Source organism: Sinohyriopsis cumingii, chromosome 18 (assembly GCF_028554795.1).
Source record: "Sinohyriopsis cumingii isolate HCF-2022 chromosome 18, ASM2855479v2, whole genome shotgun sequence".
In the NCBI taxonomy this organism is placed as follows: domain Eukaryota; kingdom Metazoa; phylum Mollusca; class Bivalvia; order Unionida; family Unionidae; genus Sinohyriopsis; species Sinohyriopsis cumingii.
This window is the reverse complement of record NC_142978.1, coordinates 30,426,498-30,449,185: the sequence shown is the minus strand read 5'-3', so window position 1 is coordinate 30,449,185 and position 22,688 is coordinate 30,426,498. Positions and strand designations below refer to the sequence as shown.

The window sequence follows — 22,688 nt, the reverse complement described above, 5'->3', positions numbered from 1 at the left end:
CTGTCAAAAAAGATATGTACAAAACCAAAAAATGTATCACATGAAATAAGTCTGACTATATTCCTATAATTTGGAATGTAAAGTCATTTCAATTTACAGAATAAAATTTCTAACTTTACTTTGCTGACCTGCATTATGTTGCTATGTGGAAACAATATAATGAACATAAATTAGTTTTGTTTCCTTTCAAACCTTTGATTCTTAAGAATTCTACATGCCACTGTGTAACAGATTCGCACCAAAGTTCAAGTCAGAGATTAGACTTTGTGGACAAAAAATTTGGCTTAAAATGAACAGCAGTCCATTTTATAATCGGGTTTCTACAGAAGATTCCACGTCATTTTTCACATTTGGATATTCAGGTTGGGGTCAGAGCAATTGCATATAGAAAATTTAGAATTTGCTGCCACAGTGCAGTAGTAGCATATGGTACAGTATTAGTCACATGAGTCATGTATGCGCATTTACTCATTTTAAATGAAATGTAAATTATTCTTTAAATTTTAACACTAATTTTCATTAACCAAAGTATATTCAATCCCGATTATTGAATACTCTACATGTTATCTGTCATCAAGCAACTTCCAGATGAAAATAATCGATCTCTATGGTATTTTACAATGGTGGCCATGTCCTAAACTTGGGTCAAGTAAAGATCACTTTGAGCAGAATCGTCACAATATAGGGTAGTAAGAATGTTTATCAACGTGCGCAGCTTTCCTTGTGACATCACAGCGTGTGACATTCAATCTGGATTGTAATGGATCACACCTTTAGGTTCATTTCATCCAAAAATGTCTAAATAATGACCTTCTAAAGGAATTTGGGTCTTTAAGAATCCAAATGAAGTGAATACTTGCCTCTTAAAGGTATGCAAAATCAAAATCTAAAAACTGACACCCATTACTTACGTAGTTGGTGTTGAATGCCTACATGACCTGTGTGACTTTTACTATAGTCTCATGCCATCAGGCTTAGCAAATTCAAACAATGTAATAACAACTTATACCTGCATGAAATCAGACGGAAAATTATTTACTTTCTCAGAAATGGCAAGTATTATAATCATTACGTTTTTAATCCACTGACAGACTAGACGAATGACCCGGTACTCACCAGATTACTTGGATTACTAGTCACACATCTCAAACAACTGCATATAAGTCCAATCATCACATAATATTAACAACAAATTCGATTTTAATGTTGTTGTACAAAAATTCATATAAAACGAAAGTCAGATACCTTTTTTTAAAAAAACAAAAAGAACATATAATTCTCAACGTATTTATTTCGAGAACGACAAGAAATCTGTTGCTGCCACAGCAATCTGACCAGTCAGATTCATCAAGAGAGCACATCAACGTGGTAGTCACGTGATGTAACAAAACAACCATAGTTGTTCAAGGAATATGGAGAATTTTGTGTTCTTTCATTTTTGTATTTTTTTACAACCAGTATACAACTTTCATTTAATATGTTTTATTGTTTCTACAACATTTGAAAATGTGGGTTGTGAGATTTTTGTACTCGTGTGACTAGCAATGCAAATCCGAATACCAGGTCAAATTTCATAAATGCCATAGTTTTATCTTGTCTTTCAGCAGCTTGAAAATATAAGGATTTTAATACTCTCAATTTCGGAGAAAATAAATAATTTTCATCTCAATTTCATGCAGATAATTTTCACATTCATGCAGATATGACTCGATTTAACAAAAAATTTAACAAAGGCCATCTGGTAAGCGGCTAAGATTTGCCGCCACCATGTTGCCCTCGTGTGATGCTGGATTGATTTTCATAACAAGTGATATATAAAATATGGACATAAAGCTGTCTGTGGAAAAAAATCTACTAAATGAATCTAATGCACTGAGCGTTTGGATTGACTCAACAAATATGTTTATGGCAAGCACCCAAACAATCCATGCTGCAACCTCCAAATATTCTGGTTGGAACTTGATACATTTAACTCAGGATTAGATCGGTTATGACTCAATTACATAATTGCTTTGGGCGTCAAGTGGTGGCAGACAATTCCTGTGGTTTTCCCAACTTTCATCAATATTTTTAAAATTCAAAGAACTTTTCACAGTTGGAATTTTTTAAAATCATTTCTCCCAACTTTTGCCTGACTTGTTATCCATGTTGTTCACTGATAGTGTGTGGTATCAGAATGAACTGAATGAAATTTTACTTTCAAATTATTTATTTGCAAGTTGCGTGTTTTTATTTTTTTTAATGTTGGTATCATTTAAAAAGATTAATGATTAACATCAGGCAGAAAGGACAAATGTTACAAAAAATAAAAAGTAAAAAGACTGATAAACAGTTGCAATTAAACATATATGGGCCAGTAGAAGTTTGTATTTCATTGTCACAAACTGCAAAACAAGCATAATACATGCACATAATTCAAATGTATGTCTTATGCATCTGAAATTCACTCTTGCTGATTGGCCCATAGAAAAAGAATACAAAACATGCAGCCTTTCCAAACAGTAATTCGTGTGCCTAAAACAGGGATGGAATAAGCCTCCCTCCCCACATAAAAAAATGATAATTTTCCATGCATCTGTAGGGCATGTGCAAAGCATGCAATTTCAAAAGTAACTCAAAACATGCACAACACTTTCAAAATCATGTAAGAAAAAATATTATTAATTATTATTATAATTTATTAACTTGAACTTTGTTCATACAAGTACATAAATGTAACTACTTTATCAACATACAAGTACTACTATTCTATCTGCCTCCTTTTGAAAGGTGGGAAAGAATTTTGCAGCTATTTTTGCTTAGGTCCTGCTACTAAAGGCAATCGGTTTATTTTTTCTAACTGGGAATCTTGTGCACAGGAGTTTTTTGTGGCTTTACATTTTGAATGCAAAATTTTAAAGTCTTAGTCTGCCAGAATATATAAACCAGCCCCACTGTAAACATTTTTTTAAATACTGACTGGTCAAATTTAGTGATCTCCATAGTTTCCTCTTTTAACAAATTTAAATTTTGCAGAAGCCATGAAATTATTTCAAAAGATCAGGAGTATGAGACACTGCAACAAAATGCACAAATAGTGAAACCATTAAAACCTTCTGCATGCACAGTTAACTTCTGCTATATGGTGTCTTGGTACTTTGTTACTTTCTTTCCCACTTGAATTATATGGAAAGAAAAAATATTCAGACTTTTAATTAAAAAAATACATAAGAGACAGAAATTTTAGCAAAACAAGGGCAACTGGTTTGCATTAAAAATCAAGAATTCCAGCTAAAACCAGAAAAATTCCATCCCTGCAGAAATATCTTTATGAAATGTTTGCCGCATGTTACAGAATTCCTCATGAATAAAACCTAAAATCCCTGAATGACAGGTATTTTGAAACCCATTTAGTATCGAACAGCAATGTGATTTTCCACTGAAAAACTTGCAAACTCAGATTGAATGTCTTACCTTTATGTATGACCATCTTCTCCAGCTTACGCTTGGCAGAAGCCCTCTCAACAATTCTCTGGTCAATGGTGTTTGCAGTGACAAACCGGTAGACAACTACAGGCTTGGTCTGGCCAATACGGTGACATCTGTCCTGAGCCTGAAGATCACACTGGGGATTCTGCATTTAGAAATTAAGTTTTTAGAATACGGCAAACTTGGGATTTGCCTATTTGAAAACATTTTCTTACTGTTAATGACTTGTCAAATTTCCCTATCCATATTGAATACATGTACTTCTACCATATTATCAAATGTGGAATAAATAAACTTAGAAACAATTTACATGATAAACCAACTGACAAAACATCTGATGCCTTTTTTTAAACACATCACACAAAAGTTAGAATTTATACAAGGCATTTTGCAGTACCTATCACGACAGCTTCAAGCGTTATTTATAATCTTTACACTTTTGATAACACTGGCTGGATCTATAAGGAATAGAAACTGTGAGCACTGATCTCATTTCAAGTGCAAGGTAGCATAATTCAAGGATTATGTCACATGGTTTCCTATTGTAACTTGTCCTTTGAAATGGAAACTGCAGTATCTTAGCTGGTACAGCATGAAGCTCATGATCAAAGGGTTGTGAGTTCAATACTGGCCCAGCCCAAGTCAGGTACCTTGGTGCATCATAGAGAAACGCACTTAGCTCACATTTCCTCAGCATGATACAACCAATAATGTTACAAATACCATTAAAACAAACAAAAACAAAAATGTCCTTTGCAATTCTAGCCAAAATGCTGTAATAATTCAATACAAAAATTTCTGGCACTCGATAATCTATTTTTACCTCCCTTTGGCCAGAATTACTGGCACAAGAAAATCCAGTTTTACCTTCCAGAATTACTCAAAAACACTGATATGTTCCTGTAATTTTTCAATTCCCAAAACATCGCATCTTAGGGTCCAAATACTTTTTGTATAAACCTGATTTAGATTCATACAATTTTACATTCAATCACATGTTTACTTTCTTTTGCAAACCTTACTAAAAGCACTGGCATTCAAGAGCTAATTGGTTTGTAGTGGGATATAATTCTTATAAATTTATTTTGCAACAAAAATTCCTTCTAATCGTAAAGAAAGATAATGTACAACTTGGCTTGAAAGAGTATAGCATAACAATAAAGACATCACTATTCATATCAAATATTCCCGTCAAGTCTCTTATATATTTTACAATTTCTCTCCTTGATTTCAGGTTGTACAATGAACTGTCCACCCACAGCATATATCATGTTACGCTTGTGTGGAACCACAGGTAACAGCTTACAGGTACCATGACTGTATTCCTTCAGTGGGCAATTGCTCATTTAATCTCTAACCATGAGCAATTGCAATTATTGTTTGACTTGCAAAAACATAAATGTTTTAGTAAATTATGTTTCTCTAAAAATGCTAACCCAATGACATTAACATTAGGACTTACCTTCTGCAGTCTCTGGAATGCAGTCCTACCGATAGATGAAAAATGTGGTCTCATTAAGACAAGGAAACCAACTCTTATAAATTATCTCCCATGGTTCCCACTATGTGGCTACCCATTTACCAGATGTTTTTCTGTTCAAACTTTATCAATACCCATTATAGGATGCTAAAATTTGCAAGGAAGATGTACCCCAAATTAATAGGGTTATTCATTACTCCACATGCAAGCTTTCCACAAACTTTGGATGAGGTATGTGGTCAAAATAAGTTTTTTTGCAAATAATTTTTTTCTATCAGTGACCCTGACCAGTGACAGCTTCACCCCAAAACAACCAGGCTTCTTCTTTACCCCTAGTACATGTCATCCACAAAGTTTGGTCCAGATATAAGATGCAGAACTAATGTTATTGTGCAGAAACTAGTCTTCATCTTTCAGTGTCCAGGTGTGGTAACTGCAGATGATACATAACTAGTATGTAAACCATTTTTGTTCTTTCATTCAGTGACACCCCCCACCCCACCCCCCAAAAAACCAGGGTTCATCATTACCCAATGTGCAAGACTTCCACAAAATCGGGTAAATGTAGATTATGGGGAATTCAATAAATTATTAAGAAACCAATTTTGTTCTTGCAGTCACTGTGACCCTGAGCCCAAAACTGATAAGGTTTCTTCCTTATCCCAAGCACAAGCCATCTACAAATCTGACAACTAAAGACAGAGGAAAACTTGTGTTATTGTATAACTGTTATAAAGCACGTTATAAGAACAATTCCTAAAAACATTGATCAAAACCAGATAAGCTGTTCTAAAGAAAGAAATTGACAATATGGAAGCCATGCAATAGAAAGGATGCCACCCTGGGACACAAATGAATAGAGCACATCCTAAGAAACAATTCTGAAGAATAAGTTGAAAATAGCACTGTGGATGGTAACAGATATTGGGCCAGGATATGAACTCAAACAGCTTTTGACCAAGTGAGCTAACTGAAAGGGACTCGTGCTTTACTGAACAAAGAGAATTTGTAAGAATGCTTGATAAGACAATTAATTCCTTTTAACTAGAGATATTCTTCAGGGACAATAAGATTGTCAAATTACCTGCTGCAGTGGACATGCTGGTTATCAGATTGTCACCATTTTCATTTGGAATGACCTGACATCATTAGTAGTCTTTGGTAAAAAAATGTCCATGTCAATATGGCCATCCCTTCAGCAATAACAGCAAAAAGATTTTCAAGACCAATGTCATGGCAGCCAAACGTAATGTACGAGGACCAAACATAACAAGTCTATTGGTGAAAACCCCATGTTGATTGGAAGGAGCAGATAACTATAATTCAAGATTTACATGAAGCAGTCGTAATAACAAGATTTCAAGATGACAGTTGTGATAGTCATACTGGTGGTCAAAGTAGCACCATTTTCATCAGGAAAAACTAGATCCTGGGATGAATGTACAAGTCAAATTTCATGGCAATCCTACTGCTTTGTAGTTGGAGAAATAATTCTAAATTGTTGAATTAAACAAGTCCAATATTCTCAACACCACTGATAATTTGATCAGATCTTAACACTGCTTGCTAACTGTCCTGAGCAAGAGGCAGTTGGTCACGCGTTTGATTCAAATGTGGAATGATGACATTATTCAAAAAACTGATAGGGATCTAATTTGAGTTTTACCACTTTTAAGACACTGTGTCAATGCTATAATTGTCAGAAAAGTGCTGATGGTGTACCTTTAATGACAGTATTGTAAAGATGAGATTATGAATATGTATTTTAATAACTGCTTAGTAGCTTTATTTTGCCAGCTGCATCATCTTCCTTTGATGTTGAATGTAATGTATCTTGATGGGTGTTTGCTGATACAGGTGGTAGTGCTGTTTTAACCATTAAAGTGAGTGTTGTTTGCTGTCCTCCATGTTTTGTTCTTTTGTGTTCTTTACTGTAGGTATTTATAGAATTTAATCCATTAAATTAAATACTTACAAACCTTCACAGGCAAAACCACGAAGTTAAGTAACCATGGAAATGTTTAAAGCCATAAAAATAAATGATACTAGTCTTTCCAATTCAAACTAATTACAAATGGATCTAACAACTAAGGTATAAAAATCAAGTGTTAAAACAAAAGAATTAAAATTGTAGTGGTACATCTGACCTTGTAATATCCAGGTTACTGCACAAAATGCAGTTCCCCTTGTACTAAAGCAACCTCTTAAAATAGTTTTTTTCTATAACTGAAACATCTACAAGAAATAATTATGCAATTTAATACATACCCAGTCGCTATCATAGATGATGACCGTGTCAGCAGCAGTCAAATTTATTCCAAGACCCCCTGCTCGTGTGCTCAATAGAAATATGAACATGTCCGAGTCTCTGTTGAATTGCTCGATCTGAATCATGTAGAAAATATATAAAAAAAGGATTAATATTTGAAATAGAAAGTGGCCCTGATCTCCAATGTTATATGTATAATTACCCAATATGCTATACCACTGTTGTATATATAATTATCCAATATGCCCTACCACTGTTAGGATATGTATGTATAATTACCCAATATGCCCTACCACTGTTGGGATATACATGTATAATTACCCAATATGCCCTACCACTGTTGGGATATATATGTATAATTCCCCAATATGCCCTACCACTGTTGGGATATATATGTATAATTCCCCTATATGCCATACCAGTTGTACTGAACATATACCTTTATGCCCAACCAGTAATGATATATATAATTCCCCTATATGCCCTACCAGTTGTAATAAATATAATTCCCCTTTATGCCCTACCATTGTTATGATATATGTAATTATCCTACATGCACGACCATTGTTGTGATGTATATAATTAGCCTATATGCCCTACCAGTTGTAATAAATATAATTCCCCTTTATGCCCTACCATTGTTATATGTAATTATCCTACATGCACGACCATTGTTGTGATGTATATAATTAGCCTATATGCCCTACCAGTTGTAATAAATATAATTCCCCTATTTGCACTACCATTGTTATTATATAATTACACTACATGCCCTACAATTGTTGTGATGTATATAATTAGCCTATATGCCTTACCACCATTGTCACATACATATCTACCACGTTTGTGACATATAATTCCCCTAATGCCCTACTACTGTCATCATATAGATATTCTAATGAATGGATGAAAGTCTGGAATGTGAAACTATACCCCAGAAAGAACCTGCCATAAATTGTTTAACTTATATTACAGTCCATTATTTTCAAGAATTTTCCAAAGAAAATATCGCAAATATATAGAAATAACAGCTCTGGTTATACCCCAAATGTAACACTGTCTTTTAGGGCATACCCTTGTTGTTATGTTAAATAAAGTGACCACAACTCCATAACAATATTTTTAAAACTACAAATGTGTCCATAAAAGATATGAACCCATGAATATAATGCAACTATAGGGCAAAGTTTTAAATCAGACAGGGTTCATTACTCTGTTGACCTAGATTTTCTTCATGAAAAGCATCGTTTTAATACATGTTCAATCCATTAAGGGCTGTACCATTTAGGCGTACATGGTACCAATATTAGGCTGTTTTTTTTTTTTTTTTGTATTTTAATATATTATACAAGCCACAGTACTCTACTCAAAGAAAAGGAACCAAAATTCTAAACTGCATCTACGTGAGACTGCTCAAGAGAGTGAAACTGCCTTTCCTGAATCTCAAGAATGTTTAACTGAAACAGCCTCATCTTTTAAAAGTAACTGACCAGAAAATGAAGGATAACAAGATGCCCATATCATAGAAATTTATCAAAAAAAGTCAAATTTGAATAAAGATTCCAAGTCATCAAGTCCTTCAAAAGTTGTAAAGCATACAATGTATGCCTGCAAGCGAAATAATCAAACTGGACCAAGGTAATGTTAATGCCAAGCCTCACACCAAATTTTGGATTCAATCAACAAGTCCTTCATAAATTACTGAGCAGAAACAAAACTTTTTGATCGCTATAATGTGAGCAACCCAATATGAACCCTTCATGGGTAAGGCAGGAAGCATAAAAATACAAGTAGTTACTAATTTTGTGATGCTGAAACATTTCAATTTTACTTATTTTAACAACCCAACCCCCCACCCTCGATAATACACTCGGTGTGTGTGTGTGATTTCAATTTTTAACATACCTTTAACAATTTTTCTGTCATATCACTACGATGTCTGCAGTGTGGCAGGTTATAGTGATGTCTATCTAGCACTGGGGCATCATGCCGCAAACATGTAGCGTGATGTCCCTGCCCGGTCACATTATCCTAACACTAGGCTGACCAGTCCTAACACTAACCTCTTAATGCTGAGCGCCAAGCGAGGCAAATGTTAGTACCATTTTTAGAATTCTTTGTATGACTCGGTTGGGGATCGAACCCACGACCTCAACACTTGGTAAGAATGTAAACTGAAAATGGGATAGTTAATAGTGCACTGGCACCATGAAAATTCTGTAAATTGTTTCATCTCATCTGTGAACAATGCCATGAAATGCATACAAGAAAAGTTTCCAGTGTACAGCAATGATGTGCTAGTTAAAGGTGGTCCAACCACAGGCCCACAGGTAATTTTACTGTGGCCTGCAGTAAGGTTATATCAGAGTAATGGTGAAGACCATCTGTTTGTTGCCTATCCTAGCATCTTTTTTCCCCCAGGATAAAAAAATTTCCAAAAACCGATTTGTGCATCTAATTAAGCAGGTTTTGCCCAGTACTGTAGCACTTAGTATATAATTTTTATAAAATCCAGTGCAATAGGAATGAAATTTGATAATTTATATTTCCTTAACCAATGCTCCAGAAACTTTGCAAAACTGCACAGGTTAATGACTTGGATACTGATTGATCATAGCTAGAACTCATCATATCTCAATTCTACCCCGGTCTCCAAAATTCAAGCAGTTCTAAAACTAGAGGCAGCAGTCTCAAAGAACCACTGACCCAACACGGAATAAGTACAGTGAAGTTGTTTGGTTTTCATGGCAGGTTCAACAGATTATTGGCAATCTCATGCTGAGGAAATGGGAGGTAACTACCTCTGCCAAGGATATACCAAGGCATGTGACCAGGATAGTAAATGAATCTGTGACCCTTTGATTACATGTCCTATGCTGCAGCAGGACGAGTTTTTCTTGATGTGACATACTTTATAGATAAACCTGCTATCCATCTATGCAAAATGTATCAACACCAAAAAGCCAGATTACAAAATATAAACATCACTTAATATATGTACTAGCTTACAAGAAGTGTCCAACTGCAAACAATACAGACTCTTATCAGCTCTCACATAATTTACTGACACATCAGGGTCTAAGCCAATTGTTCTACAAAATACTCCTAACGTGATGCATAGATCTAGTTCTGCCAGCACAAATTACGAAGGCAGATTTTCATCTAAACAGTTTGCTGGAATCAACTTACAAGCAAGTACATATAGTATGAATGGGGCAGCAAATTGACATTTCTTTGATATCAAGTTAGTTGTAACATCTTCTAATGCCACAAAATCAGTCTCACTGACATAGTAATGTCAGAGACTTGGACTGCCAACAAAAAAACTCATTAGCATAGTGATATCAAACCTGGACTATCCCAAAATCTGTCTCATTGGTAAAGTAATCTCAAACATACGGTTTTGTACCTGTTCTTTCCTAACAGTCAGATTACATGTGCCATCAAGGCGGCAGTATCCATATTTCCTCAAGTAGCAGAAATCTTCAATGATGTCCAGCATCTTGGTCATCTGGGAGAAGATTAACACCTGAAAATATCCAGCATATTGTAGGCACTTTTGATAAAGCCTTAGACAAAATTCAATGCAAACTGCAGAAGTATTTTCAAAATCTCTATACCCTGCATACCAAATTGCTTAAACTGTAAAGGGCCAGAGGAAGCCCACAGTAGAAATGATAATGATGAAGGTAGAGAATACAACTAATGAAAGAGATGTGAATCTCCATCCATGTTTATCATCCATCGTCATTTTAACACCATACGATACTGCAGACCCTTCTCAGTTTTGGTTTCCTCTCCACTGTTGACAATTTAAGTGATTCAGTGTGTAGTGTCATCTTAAAACTGCATGCCTGAACAAACATAAGATCCAAAAATCAAGTCACAACTGCGAGCCTTTCTTAAAGGATATTTAGTAGTTTGTGTATATAATCTATCCCGACTATTGTTTTCTTTGCATCTATTGTATTTGCAAACATTTCATACAAAATATTGTCCTGTATTCCAAGATCAAACGCAAAGAATCTGCCCCGAATTTGTTAGCTCCCTTCCATACAAACAGGATGTGACGTCATTTGAGACGATTAACATATAAGAGTTGTATTCAGTATGTGCAGCGATGTGTCAAGTAGAAATAAGATAGTTAAATGCGCAGCTCTAAATTGTGTGAATAATAGCAGTTCTGGAACAATCCTCAATTATTTTACTCTCTTTTTTTCCCTCCATCTCTGAAAAGCAAGAAATTATCTACCAAATGAAACAACATTAAAGAAATGTTTATGCTTTTTCATTCAATGTTTCCAACATCAATTTATTATGCATGTTTGGTTTTGTATGTAACTGCATCGGATGAATGTGCATTTTTCTTCCAAACTTACGTTCAAGACTGTTTTCCACTCGTATAATAAACCCCTCCTTCCCATTCTGCATTCATTTTGTTTGTGTAATGTCAATAATAGAAAAATAAATCACTTATAATTGAAAGTCTGTGTATATACTTGTTAGATTTCTTGTAACTACATGCACCGGAACACCAAGATACAATTTTTAAAACAAATTCTACTGTTAACTTTCTTGATTGATAAATCTATTATGCTAACATTATTCATTATTGTGGTAATTACTCTCAAACTCGGACCAGGCTGATTCAGTACAAATCGCTGACTGATTCAGCCTTTGTATCTGGCTGATTCTCCAAACTTCCAAGCTGATTCGGACCATGTGAAATATTATTCAGTTTAGTCCAGGATCTAAATGTGACATTTAAGTTTGTTTTTAAAGATGATTTTCTCATTATGTCCCAAGTATGTTAAGCAGTTCAAATATGCATTTAAGGTAACAAAATGTACGCGTGATCATGGTATTGTTATATATACTAAAATAACGTAATCATGTTTATTGTGCATTGGCAATTTAGTAGTGAAATATTTTTTAAACTTCTCGTTCAACTTTAAATAGTTTATTTTATTGAGAAATAATAAAAATTACGAACACTGTCAAAAAAGAAGAAATAAACTAAACGATGAGCTTTCAGAAACCGTCCGAATTCTGTGCAATAGCCATGATGTTGAATTCAATAGCAACCGGATTTCCTGGGTAGGCATCAATAATGCTTTTATAGAGTTCAAGTATCATTCATCAATGGTTAGCAAATCTCAATGAACAATCAGATTAAATTGTTCAGTTAGAGAGATGATACTATAACCCTTTGGCTTATGACGGTCATCGCCAATTCAGTCGATTTTGGGTTATTAGGCTGGAACCCTTTCATACATAAAACTGCAGACATCACATCATGCTTACACCCACTCTATTTTTCCAAATAAAATGCATCTAATGATTTGAGCAGAGCAAAAGGGACAGATAACACTTATTTTTTGTAAAGTACAGAAGCAGAGTTGATCAAATGGAAAAGTTGAAAAATTGCAAATTTTATAGATTTAACAAGTTATTAAGTTGAAGAAAAACAACAATAAATAAAACCTTAACAACCATGTGGCGACATCTCAGAATTATTATAAATGATCCTTGGGGCGACTTCTCCGACCACCATGGGGCGAATTCTCCTGACACCTGGGATGAGTTCTCCCAGGGTGAGTTCTCCGCTATTTGTGTGTACACAGTGTCTCAAATTACGTCACACCTGCCATTTTTCCAGGCAGACGGAAGCATGATTTTCTATTCAAGACAGATCGGGAGAGATGATCGGTTTTCCATAAATTTCTGCGTAACGAGTAAGAATAAAAGGTACAAATTTTCAGAAAATGAACCGTATACATATAGCAAATTATATATGAAGTTTGCGCGAATTTCAGTTTTGCATGTTTGTCCCCTTTAAAACATGTCACTGCACTGGAGACCTAAAATCTACTTATACTTTCTAAGTAAAGTCTTTCTTAATCTTAGAACCTATCATTAGAACTACCACATGATTTCTTCACCTTGTGTCCCCATTTCTGTAGTGCCTCTACTTGCACTTTCTAAGTGAAGCCTTTCTTAAACTATGAACCTTAGTGTCATTAGAACTACCACATGATTTCTTCACCTTGTGTCCCCTTTTCTGTAGTGCCTCTAACATCCTGTCCAGCATCATCATCTTGCCACAGACCTTCACAAGGTTCTCATCGATCTTGAACTGCCCCGTCTTCAGTTCCAGGGGATACTCCAGGAGGTATGGGTGGTTGCAGCACTTCCGTAGTTGCATCATGATGTTGCTTAGCCGCACTGTCACCTGCGACACCTTCTCCTCCTTAAGAGAAGATCTACAAAAACATTTATCACGTCAAATATTTTAGTTCCACTGATGTTACCAAAAAAAGTTCATTTGATACTATTTTCTGAATATGGGTACAGACATTCTGAAGCAGATACGTTCCATACTCAGAGAAATTGACTATATAAACATCGCTTCCTTCTTAAGTCTAGTGAACAATTACTATCTTGAATAAAGCGCAGTTTGGTATTTGCAAGCTTATAATGTCCTCTAATTTCAAGCATCAATTCATTAACTGGCAATCAAAACTTTTTACAGATAATTAATGTAAGCAAATGTATTGAGTATGATATGTAATTCTTCACGTTAAAGTTTATGACCAACATGAATGTACAACATACCAATAAATAATTTCCAAATATTGTTCCATATAAACCTATAAATTAGCTGATTTGCCAAAATTTTATTGCAATTTAATTTTGAAGTTACATTTAAAAGTTATTAGCTCTAGTTTTTACTTTTAATCAAGTGATCATAATAATTTACTTATTTTCTGACATGTTTTAGACCGAGTACATGACAATATGTAAGTAACTTCATCAAGGTGAGAAAATATATGGTGATTTGTGTGGGTTTTTATTGTTCATATACATTTGTATTTGCCCTTATTTACATTCCAATCTACCAACACAAAGACTGGTGTCAACCAAAGCAATCTGTCAGCTTAACCTATTATGGAATATTCATAAGGAGTCTGAGAAAAAGGCATTTCAGTACATGCATCATTATATGCAACAATTATCTCAATCACATAATCCCTACACAGTACATGCATCATTATATGCCACAATTATCCATGCACTGTGCATGCAAAGTGCTATATATATATGCACCAGCTGAATCAGGCTAATCTAATAATTGAGCCTAGCAAAGTTTCAAGATGAAACATACATCATAATAATGTACCACTTGTGCAAAGATGTTATACCCACCAAGACACAACACCACTTAATTTCAAAAATTCAGTGGCCCATACCGGTCAACAGACTGGCCAAAAACAAAAGTTACATCATCAACTGGCCTACTTAGGCAATTTGGTATTTTATGAACCAAGATGTATCCATGAACATGTAAGAACCTTGAAAAACTAGCGACTTAACCTAAGTCAGGGAGGCATGAAATGTATTGTCACAATGATCCATCTAAACTGCTACTGTACACATCAAGATGCATCAATGTAATAAAAAACAATACTCTAAACATATTCCAGATTCAAAGCAGACGAGATAAAAGGTACTCAAATAAAAGGAAAGTAAAAACCTTGAACACTGAGGTTAATCTAGAATGTGGATGCATTTACAATGGTTTGGATGTACACACAGAGGTATTTACACACTAACCCGGGCCTTCTTGTCAGCCGGAAAGAAGGTGATTTACCTGGCTATTTTTACTTACACCCTGCTATTTATTTTTAATAAAAACCTGTTGTACCATTAGGGGAGGTCCCAAAACCGTCTGCCTACTTTGGCAACTCCCCCTCCAACTTTAAATCTAATGGAAGACCTTGCTCACCAAAGTGAAAGCATTATTGAACCCAGGCACCTACCACATATTGTTACTTTAGTCACAATCTTCTATTTTGGAGGGGGTACTGTGGTAGTTTAGTTGGTATAGCATTAGACTTGTATCCAAGGGTTGTAATACTGATATCTGCTGAGAACAGTTATTTCAGTGTGTCTTTGGGAAAGGCATTGAACTCCAAATTCATCAGCATATTATAGCCAATAATGTGTTCAAAGCACTGTTAAGACCAGCCCCAAAAAATGTTATCTATTTTGCAGCAAGCATTGTTCTCTTAAATGGTGCATAATACCAATCTATTAATTTACCACATGGACCAATGGCAGAAATACTTAAATCAGACTCGAAATTGTGTCCAGGCATTTCCACCAATTTTTTGTGAAAAAAGTATGAAGTAGGGGCATTTTCATATAAAAAAGAAAAGCAGGACCATTCTGGAAAGTATGGAAATAGTTAAGTCGAACAAAAAAGAGGAGGAAAAGCTAGGGCCAATGGAAGGTCTTTCCTCAGAAAGACGTGGCGAAGTATCAATATTTACACTCTGCAGAAAATGTAAAAAAATGTCAGCCACTTCTTTTCTTTAAAAAAAAAAAATTAAAATCTTTTTCAAAAACATTTCAGCTCATAAATAACCCATAAGACCAATTTGTCGTTTCAAAAGAAAATCTCACATAATCCCATTTTATTACCCCATTCGACCAATTAGACAATACTGAAGAAAATCTCAGCTAAAAAGATAAAGTATGACATTATGACACAAAAAGAGCTTGTGTTCATTTCACCCAAGAAATCCTGAGTCTGAACCAAACCTCAAAAGAACAATTAAAGAAAACATTTAATTTAAAACGTGCTCCTAAAATTGTTGGTGTAAAGTTAAGTTTACATTCTCTTGCTCCCTTTACTTGTTTGACTTGGCTTTCTGGTTGTTCATGATGGCTGTCACCCAAGCTTCTATATTTTCCTCATCCTCCTTTTTCTTCCACTTGCTGGGCATCTTGGAGTCATCAGCAGTCTCTATCATTAAACTATAGTCAACCTTCTTACAACTTGATTTCCTTTTGGGCCGGCCTTTCTCATTCAGCTCAATAACATCCTTGTTTTTCTGCCATTGGAAGAGATATCAAATGATGAGTTTGTGAACACAATTAAAATTCCCTAATCTATAATAATCCTATATCCAGTCTTGATTTAGCAAATGTTGTTGTTGTGGGGTTTAACGCCATTTTTCAGCACACGATAGGCTATACATGGCGGCCAGTATTACTGGTGGAGGAAGAACCCGGGAAGACCCGAAAAGAACCACCGACCCACGAGAAGCTACTGGCAAGCTTTCTCACATACCCACATTGGCTGAATCGGAGACTCGAACCGGCGCAGACAGAGGCGAGATGGCAGTGATCCGTAACGGAGAGCGCTTTAGACCACTCGGGGCCCCTGCAAATGTAAAAATTTTCAAAGGATTTCTCTCATTACTACATCTTTCATAAGCATGGGTGGGCACCTATTATTTCTGAATTGTGTAATAAAAGATTTCATTAAACTTACAACTTCAAAAAGTAGAGACCTATTCATTTTGTTAGTCAATCTTAATATCCAACTTAATTCATAGCTTAAGAGTTTGACGTAACTTTCTCATGCGACTTCACGTGACCTTTTAAGCTAAACTGCACGTAACATAATAATTTTGGTACCTATGTTTTGCTCTGACAGGCATTAGACTTTGTATGCATACTAAAACTTTGACGGACTGTTATACATTTATGGAATGCCAGGCCATTTTCCCCACGCTATAGCTCGACATGGCCATGATCGCACCTACTTAATATGCAAGTGCACCGCACAGAATGAAATGCTGTCTTCTCATTGGTTGACTGAAAATGAGGTACTGAACCTAGGTATAAACTGATTTTCAGTTCACTATAACGGGGACAGTATTCCATGCGTTGCACTAGCATATTAAATGGGCGCAATCATGGTCATGTTGAGTGATAGCGTGGGAAAATGGTCTGGCATTCCGTAAATTTATAAATACTACGTAAAAGTTTTAGTAGGAGTATGAAGTGGAATGCCTGAGCAGACATTGCTACCAAATTTATTACGCTACGTGCAGTTTTTGATCAATGTTGATTCTTCAATAGTTAGTAGCAACAGGGGAAGCCGCTAGAGGGCACTGGTGATCAACATTAACGTTTTCTCAAAATGTCAACCTCATTACACCCAGTACTTTCTCCACTTTAATATGTAAAAAGCAGACATTATTACATCCGAATGTATTCTTGGTTGAAAGGTCAAATGTCTATATTTAGCGCATATGACATTGGGCCATTTCTACAACGTGTTCAGCGGGGAAAAATACAAAAAACGAATTTTTCAAAACGCTGGAAAACAAAATAAGCGACCATATACGCTCACCTACGCCTACTTTTTAAATACTTTGTAGTTCTTTTTACAAGAATAATGGTAAAATGTGTGCGAATATTTGCGGAAAACCCATAAATTACGTCTTTTTCAAAGGTCACCCATGCCAGCAAGAACGGTAACTCTTCCCGGCACATGGGTACGTACAAAATGTAAACAATGACAACAATATGACACAATTTGGGTTCAAAAACACACGAAAACGATTGTATGAAAAGGCAGACATTTATACCAAGGAATCGGATTATACAGACGTACTGTCATTCATTATACCAAACTTATTACAAAATATTTGTACAACTTTTGTTGTGTAATATATTTTCGAAGTTACAGACTCGACGGGAGTATCACTCACTGACTCAGTGATACTAGACGTATTGATAATATTATGTGATTGTGATCACTGAGATATTATCAATGTCAGGTCATCTGTTCTAGGGAGGATTTTTATCTCGAGACACTGGTGTTAAAATTAAAATGTTCATGTTTACTAAGGACAAAAAAAGAGGTACAAGTTCAAATATTTTTCAGAATTTTGAAGAATGAAAACAAATTCATTTAAAATTTTCATGCCATTATTTTGTGAATATCAATATGAATATTGTCATCACAAGCCAAGGAATAGAGAATCAATCTGTAGTATTTCTCCATTTAAACAAATACATATCATAAATGTTTCTTGAGAACCAACTTAGTGCCAGTTTCTTCTCTATCTCTGACACCACAGTTGTCTTTACTTCACGAACTATGTAATATTGCTCAAAACAAGGGTCAGAATTATTATGAAAATATGCAAATTTTGGAAATCCAAAATTTAATGTTGCACCATCCAAGAACACTGAATATGCACTATTGCTTTTAAGAGTAACATACAATTTCAACTTGGTATGTCTCATGAGTATGCTATTTCATGCAAAAATGTTAGGGGGCATGTGATAAAAAGGCATAGAAAGTCTTCAGAAGTACATGCAACATAGAAAAAAAAGAATTATTCTTGAAGCTGAATGTTCACGACACATTTATATATAACCATATGTAAAAAATATGCAACTTTCAGCATGAAATAACATGAGGTCAAGAATTTTCAAAAAGTGACCAAAGAGCAATATTAAAAATGGTGGACGGTACATGTGTTTGAATGCTTCCTGTGAATTTATTTGAAAAGCTCACACTTTTCTATGTAAGCCGGAAATGGACTGGTTCCCAGCATGTTGTTCTTATCTTATTACTCACTGTGGGTTTGCCATTGGCTGGCCAAATATAGTTTGGTACTCTCCATAAATAATGCACTGTTACTTGAATCTGCTGTGAGTTGTAAGAAAAAAGACCAATTCCGGCCAGTTAATGTAAACATTCATAGAAAAGTCAGGAGTTTTGAAATATTTCCTCTAAAACAATGATATATCTGCATTCTCACTGATTTGAAGACAGCAAAGTTTAGATATGAAAAGATAAATTATTGAAAATTTGGACAAATTATTCACAAATCACTGTGAAAATAATGGTTTTTATGGTTTTACAAATATGTTGACCTTGTAAAAAACTACCTTATTTCAAAATATTACTCTTTGTCATGGGAAAACTGTTTTGTGGAATTGTTTATGGTTTCTGAACTACATGCAACTGCTGATCCAATGAGTTTTGTGTGGTTGAAAATTGCAGAAATTTTACAGGTGTAATATTTGACTAATTAGGGCAAGATACAACAATAATGCCTGGGAAAGACAACAACCGTATATATATAGTATGGTAATGTTTTTGTTTTGTAATGTTTGTTTGAACAAATAAACACGTAAAAACTTCAAATGGGTTGGTTGAGTATCCAATGATGCTGTGTGTAAAAGGTGTGATATGAGACATGTGTCATCTTTATATAAGACAATTAAAGCTGCATGTTCGCAGTCTGTTGGGGAACATTTTCCATGTTTACAGAAAATAAAAGCAATTCAGGCATCTTGTGGTTTTTAAAATTTCTTTAATCCCTTCATATAAAATACATATTACCTTGTCTAACTTGAAAATAATTTTTAAAACTTACATGTATGGCCCTGCTATCAAATTTCATATATAATTTCTGGGTACTATTATTTTGGAGCTCTTAAACATATTGATCTTAAACTATGTAAATATTGTGCTTTTAATCCAAAATAAACTGTCAAGGCAATGTTTCGTCCTTAAACTTGAAAACCATAAATACCCGGTTGATCAAAAATGAACAGCTCATTTTATTATTATTATTCACAAAATGTTTTTTATTTATCATATTATCTTTAATTATAAATATTGATTAGATCCATTATATTTTATTTCTGATTATTAAGTTTAATACTTCTATTCAAGTTACAAATAATAAAAATTAATCAACATATAATTCACTTCTATTAAAGTAATTTGTATGCACGGTAATGAATTTCCAAAATTTGCTTCTATGCATGGGCATGGGTGTCCAAAATTTACTGCTATGACTGGTAGTGGTAGAAAAAAATCACTTCTATGGGTGGTCACCCATTTTTGAATGTGCCTTCCCCCCACCCCCCCACCATGGGGTATGTTTAAATGGAATAGCCCTAAGTAAAAGCTTACATTCTTTTCTTGAATTTTCTGAAAGATTGTCTTGTCCACAAGGCTTGTGTATAACTCTTGCTGTTCTTTTGTGAGTGGTGCATAGACCAGCACCTCCTTCTTTGGTGGGATTACCATGTCCACATCAGATTTCACACGGCGCAACATGAAAGGTGCCAAGATCTGCAAAGATGGGAAAATAATTGTTTAGTGGAACCGAGTGTCCCACCTGCATCCATATACACATCAGTATAACTCTGTACCTTACTTTCTCACATGTTCACACAACATTTCAACATCGTTGAACATGATACAAGATTTTGTGGTGTAGTAACATGGGTAAAACTCCTAATGTATCGGCATATAATCTTCAGACCTATTGTAATATTATCCCAAAGTTTCAATTGAATACTGCAACTGATAATGATGAAAGATCACAGAGCTAAGCATATGTAAAAATGTTCATAGCCTTCAGAGGAAGTATCAGGTTCTGAGAGCTTACAAATTCAAGCCACTCATTTTAACAAACCTAATGTGAAAATTATTATTTACAACTTAAATTACACTCCATAACAAGATGAAACAATTACCTAGTGGGGAAAAAAAATTCTTGTTTTAATTTCATTTTTAATCCTGGACCAAAAAAAGATATCAGAATTCTATGATTCTCTTCTCTTCTAGTCTCTTATCCAAGACGTAAAATCAATCTGGTACTGCCCATTTGTTTTCTTTCAGCATTTTGATATTTACATTCAACTGTATGGCATGATACAACATGGACAGTTTTTGTGTTGTTTTCTATTACCTATTAACTATATTACCTGATGCAACATTGACAGTTTTTGTGTTGTTTTCTATTACCTATTAACTATATTACCTGATGCAACATGGACAGTTTTTGTGTTGTTTTCTATTACCTATTAATTATATTACCTGATGCAACATGGACAGTTTTTGTGTTGTTTTCTATTACCTATTAACTGTATTACCTGATGCATCATGGACAGTTTTTTTTAATTTTTTTATTTTTAACTTTTAAATGTATTACCTGATGCAACATGGACAGTTTTTGTGTTGTTTTCTATTACCTATTAACTGTATTACCTGATGCAACATGGATATTATTTTTGTTGTTTTTATTTTTTATTTTTAAGTGTATTACCTGATGCAACATGGACAGTATTTTTGTTGTTTTATTTTTTAACTAACTATATTACCTGATGCAACATGGATAGTATATTATTCCTCTGTTCCTCTGCTACAATCTGTTCATTCACATCATCAGATCCTATGTGCTCCACATCAAACCAGGTTTCAAAACTGAAACAAAGTATATATTTTGCCAAAAAATTGTGGCTCAAACATATTTTATCTGGAACTTAAAGCACTTTTCAAAAGACAAAAAGTTTTTTTTCTCAAGCAATATAGTAATTAAATGCATATAAAGTAAAATGGTGACTGGTACGTAGACTCTAAGCCTAGGTGAAGACACTGTACCTGAAGGGGTGCTTTCAAACAGTTTGGGAGTTGGCAGTCTTTTTTTCCTCAGTTACAAACCTGTCATTGTTTTGTTTCTAAGCAAAATAACATTTTAAATTAATTCATATCATTGGTATTTCATTCTTCTGAAATGCTTCACTCTTACCATGAGACCTAAAAGCACTGATCAAGCTGAGGACACTTTGGCTCTACAAGTTCAAGTTCTGATGATGGTGGGAACATAGTGCTAAAGTCAAATGCAGACATTTTCAGCAAGATCCTGGTGATTTTGCATGTGGCCATAGTTCTATGGTATTTCTTGATTAATTCTTAGTCCATTCAAAATAATACTGTATTCTACCAGCATTTTTTAAAAACTTGTTTCCTGCATATTAGGTGCAATTGGACAGCAGTCATTGCTGTGAAAACAAAGGTCTATTGACATTTGGGTCTTGTAGATGCCTTTCTAAAGAACACAAGTCAGCCACTCAACCTGACTGTGGTAACTGTCTGGGTGCTTGTTGGTCTTTCCTAGCAAATAGATAAATGAATACTGGAACTGTTGATGGAGCAGGAGATGAATGATGGTCGGCCCAGTTGTCACATTTGCAGAAGCCAGGCTGGTCAGCTTCTGTACTGGTTGTGCTGGAAACATGAATGGACAGATGGATTTTTCCACTACTACCTCCCCCATGCATGTGTAACAACTACTTAGCTACAGGGACATTTCTTTCACTAAGCTTCTCATCCTTAAATACATGAAGCCATAATTTCTGCATAAACAGTAAAACTGGACACCCCCACTTGAAAATACTACTGGCACCCAGTCTTAAAGGCACGAAGGCCATGCTCCAATTTGTGGAGGGCTTAAGCCCACTGGGCTGCCTAAACATGGGGTAAAAAATATGGATGGAGAGGTAAAACTTTGCCTTAAGTCAGGAAATGTTTTGCCATCTACCGTACCAGTCGATGCATATTTTGTGGGAAGGCATGTGCATCCAGCTACAACATATCTGCTCTCATCTTGCCCAAACCTGCTAATGTCACAGTGGTGGAGGGCATCAGCCTTCTGATTTTAAATGTACATATGTGGAGTGAGTAGTAGACCCCAATAATGTCCCCAGCAAGGCTCCCAAGTGATTCAGTGTTTGGATTTATACTTAGGCCCTTGGGCAACAAACTACACACTGCATGGGGAAAAAGAGGTGTATTTTGTA

At 35.0% G+C, this 22,688-nt stretch overlaps 1 protein-coding gene across 1 annotated transcript in view; it reads right to left on the bottom strand.

Moving 5' to 3' along the window:
- Positions 1-22,688, bottom strand: part of LOC149776306 (lymphoid-specific helicase-like) — a 92,219-nt gene that overhangs the window by 11,228 nt on the left and 58,303 nt on the right. Inside the window, exons 14-20 of the mRNA XM_089942780.1 lie at positions 21,210-21,312; positions 20,014-20,175; positions 15,915-16,114; positions 13,264-13,480; positions 10,627-10,746; positions 7,217-7,333; positions 3,454-3,613 (exon numbers count right to left, since the gene is read on the bottom strand). Of these exons, the coding sequence (XP_089798906.1) occupies positions 3,454-3,613; positions 7,217-7,333; positions 10,627-10,746; positions 13,264-13,480; positions 15,915-16,114; positions 20,014-20,175; positions 21,210-21,312 (1,079 nt within the window). The remainder of the gene's footprint in view (positions 1-3,453; positions 3,614-7,216; positions 7,334-10,626; positions 10,747-13,263; positions 13,481-15,914; positions 16,115-20,013; positions 20,176-21,209; positions 21,313-22,688) is intronic.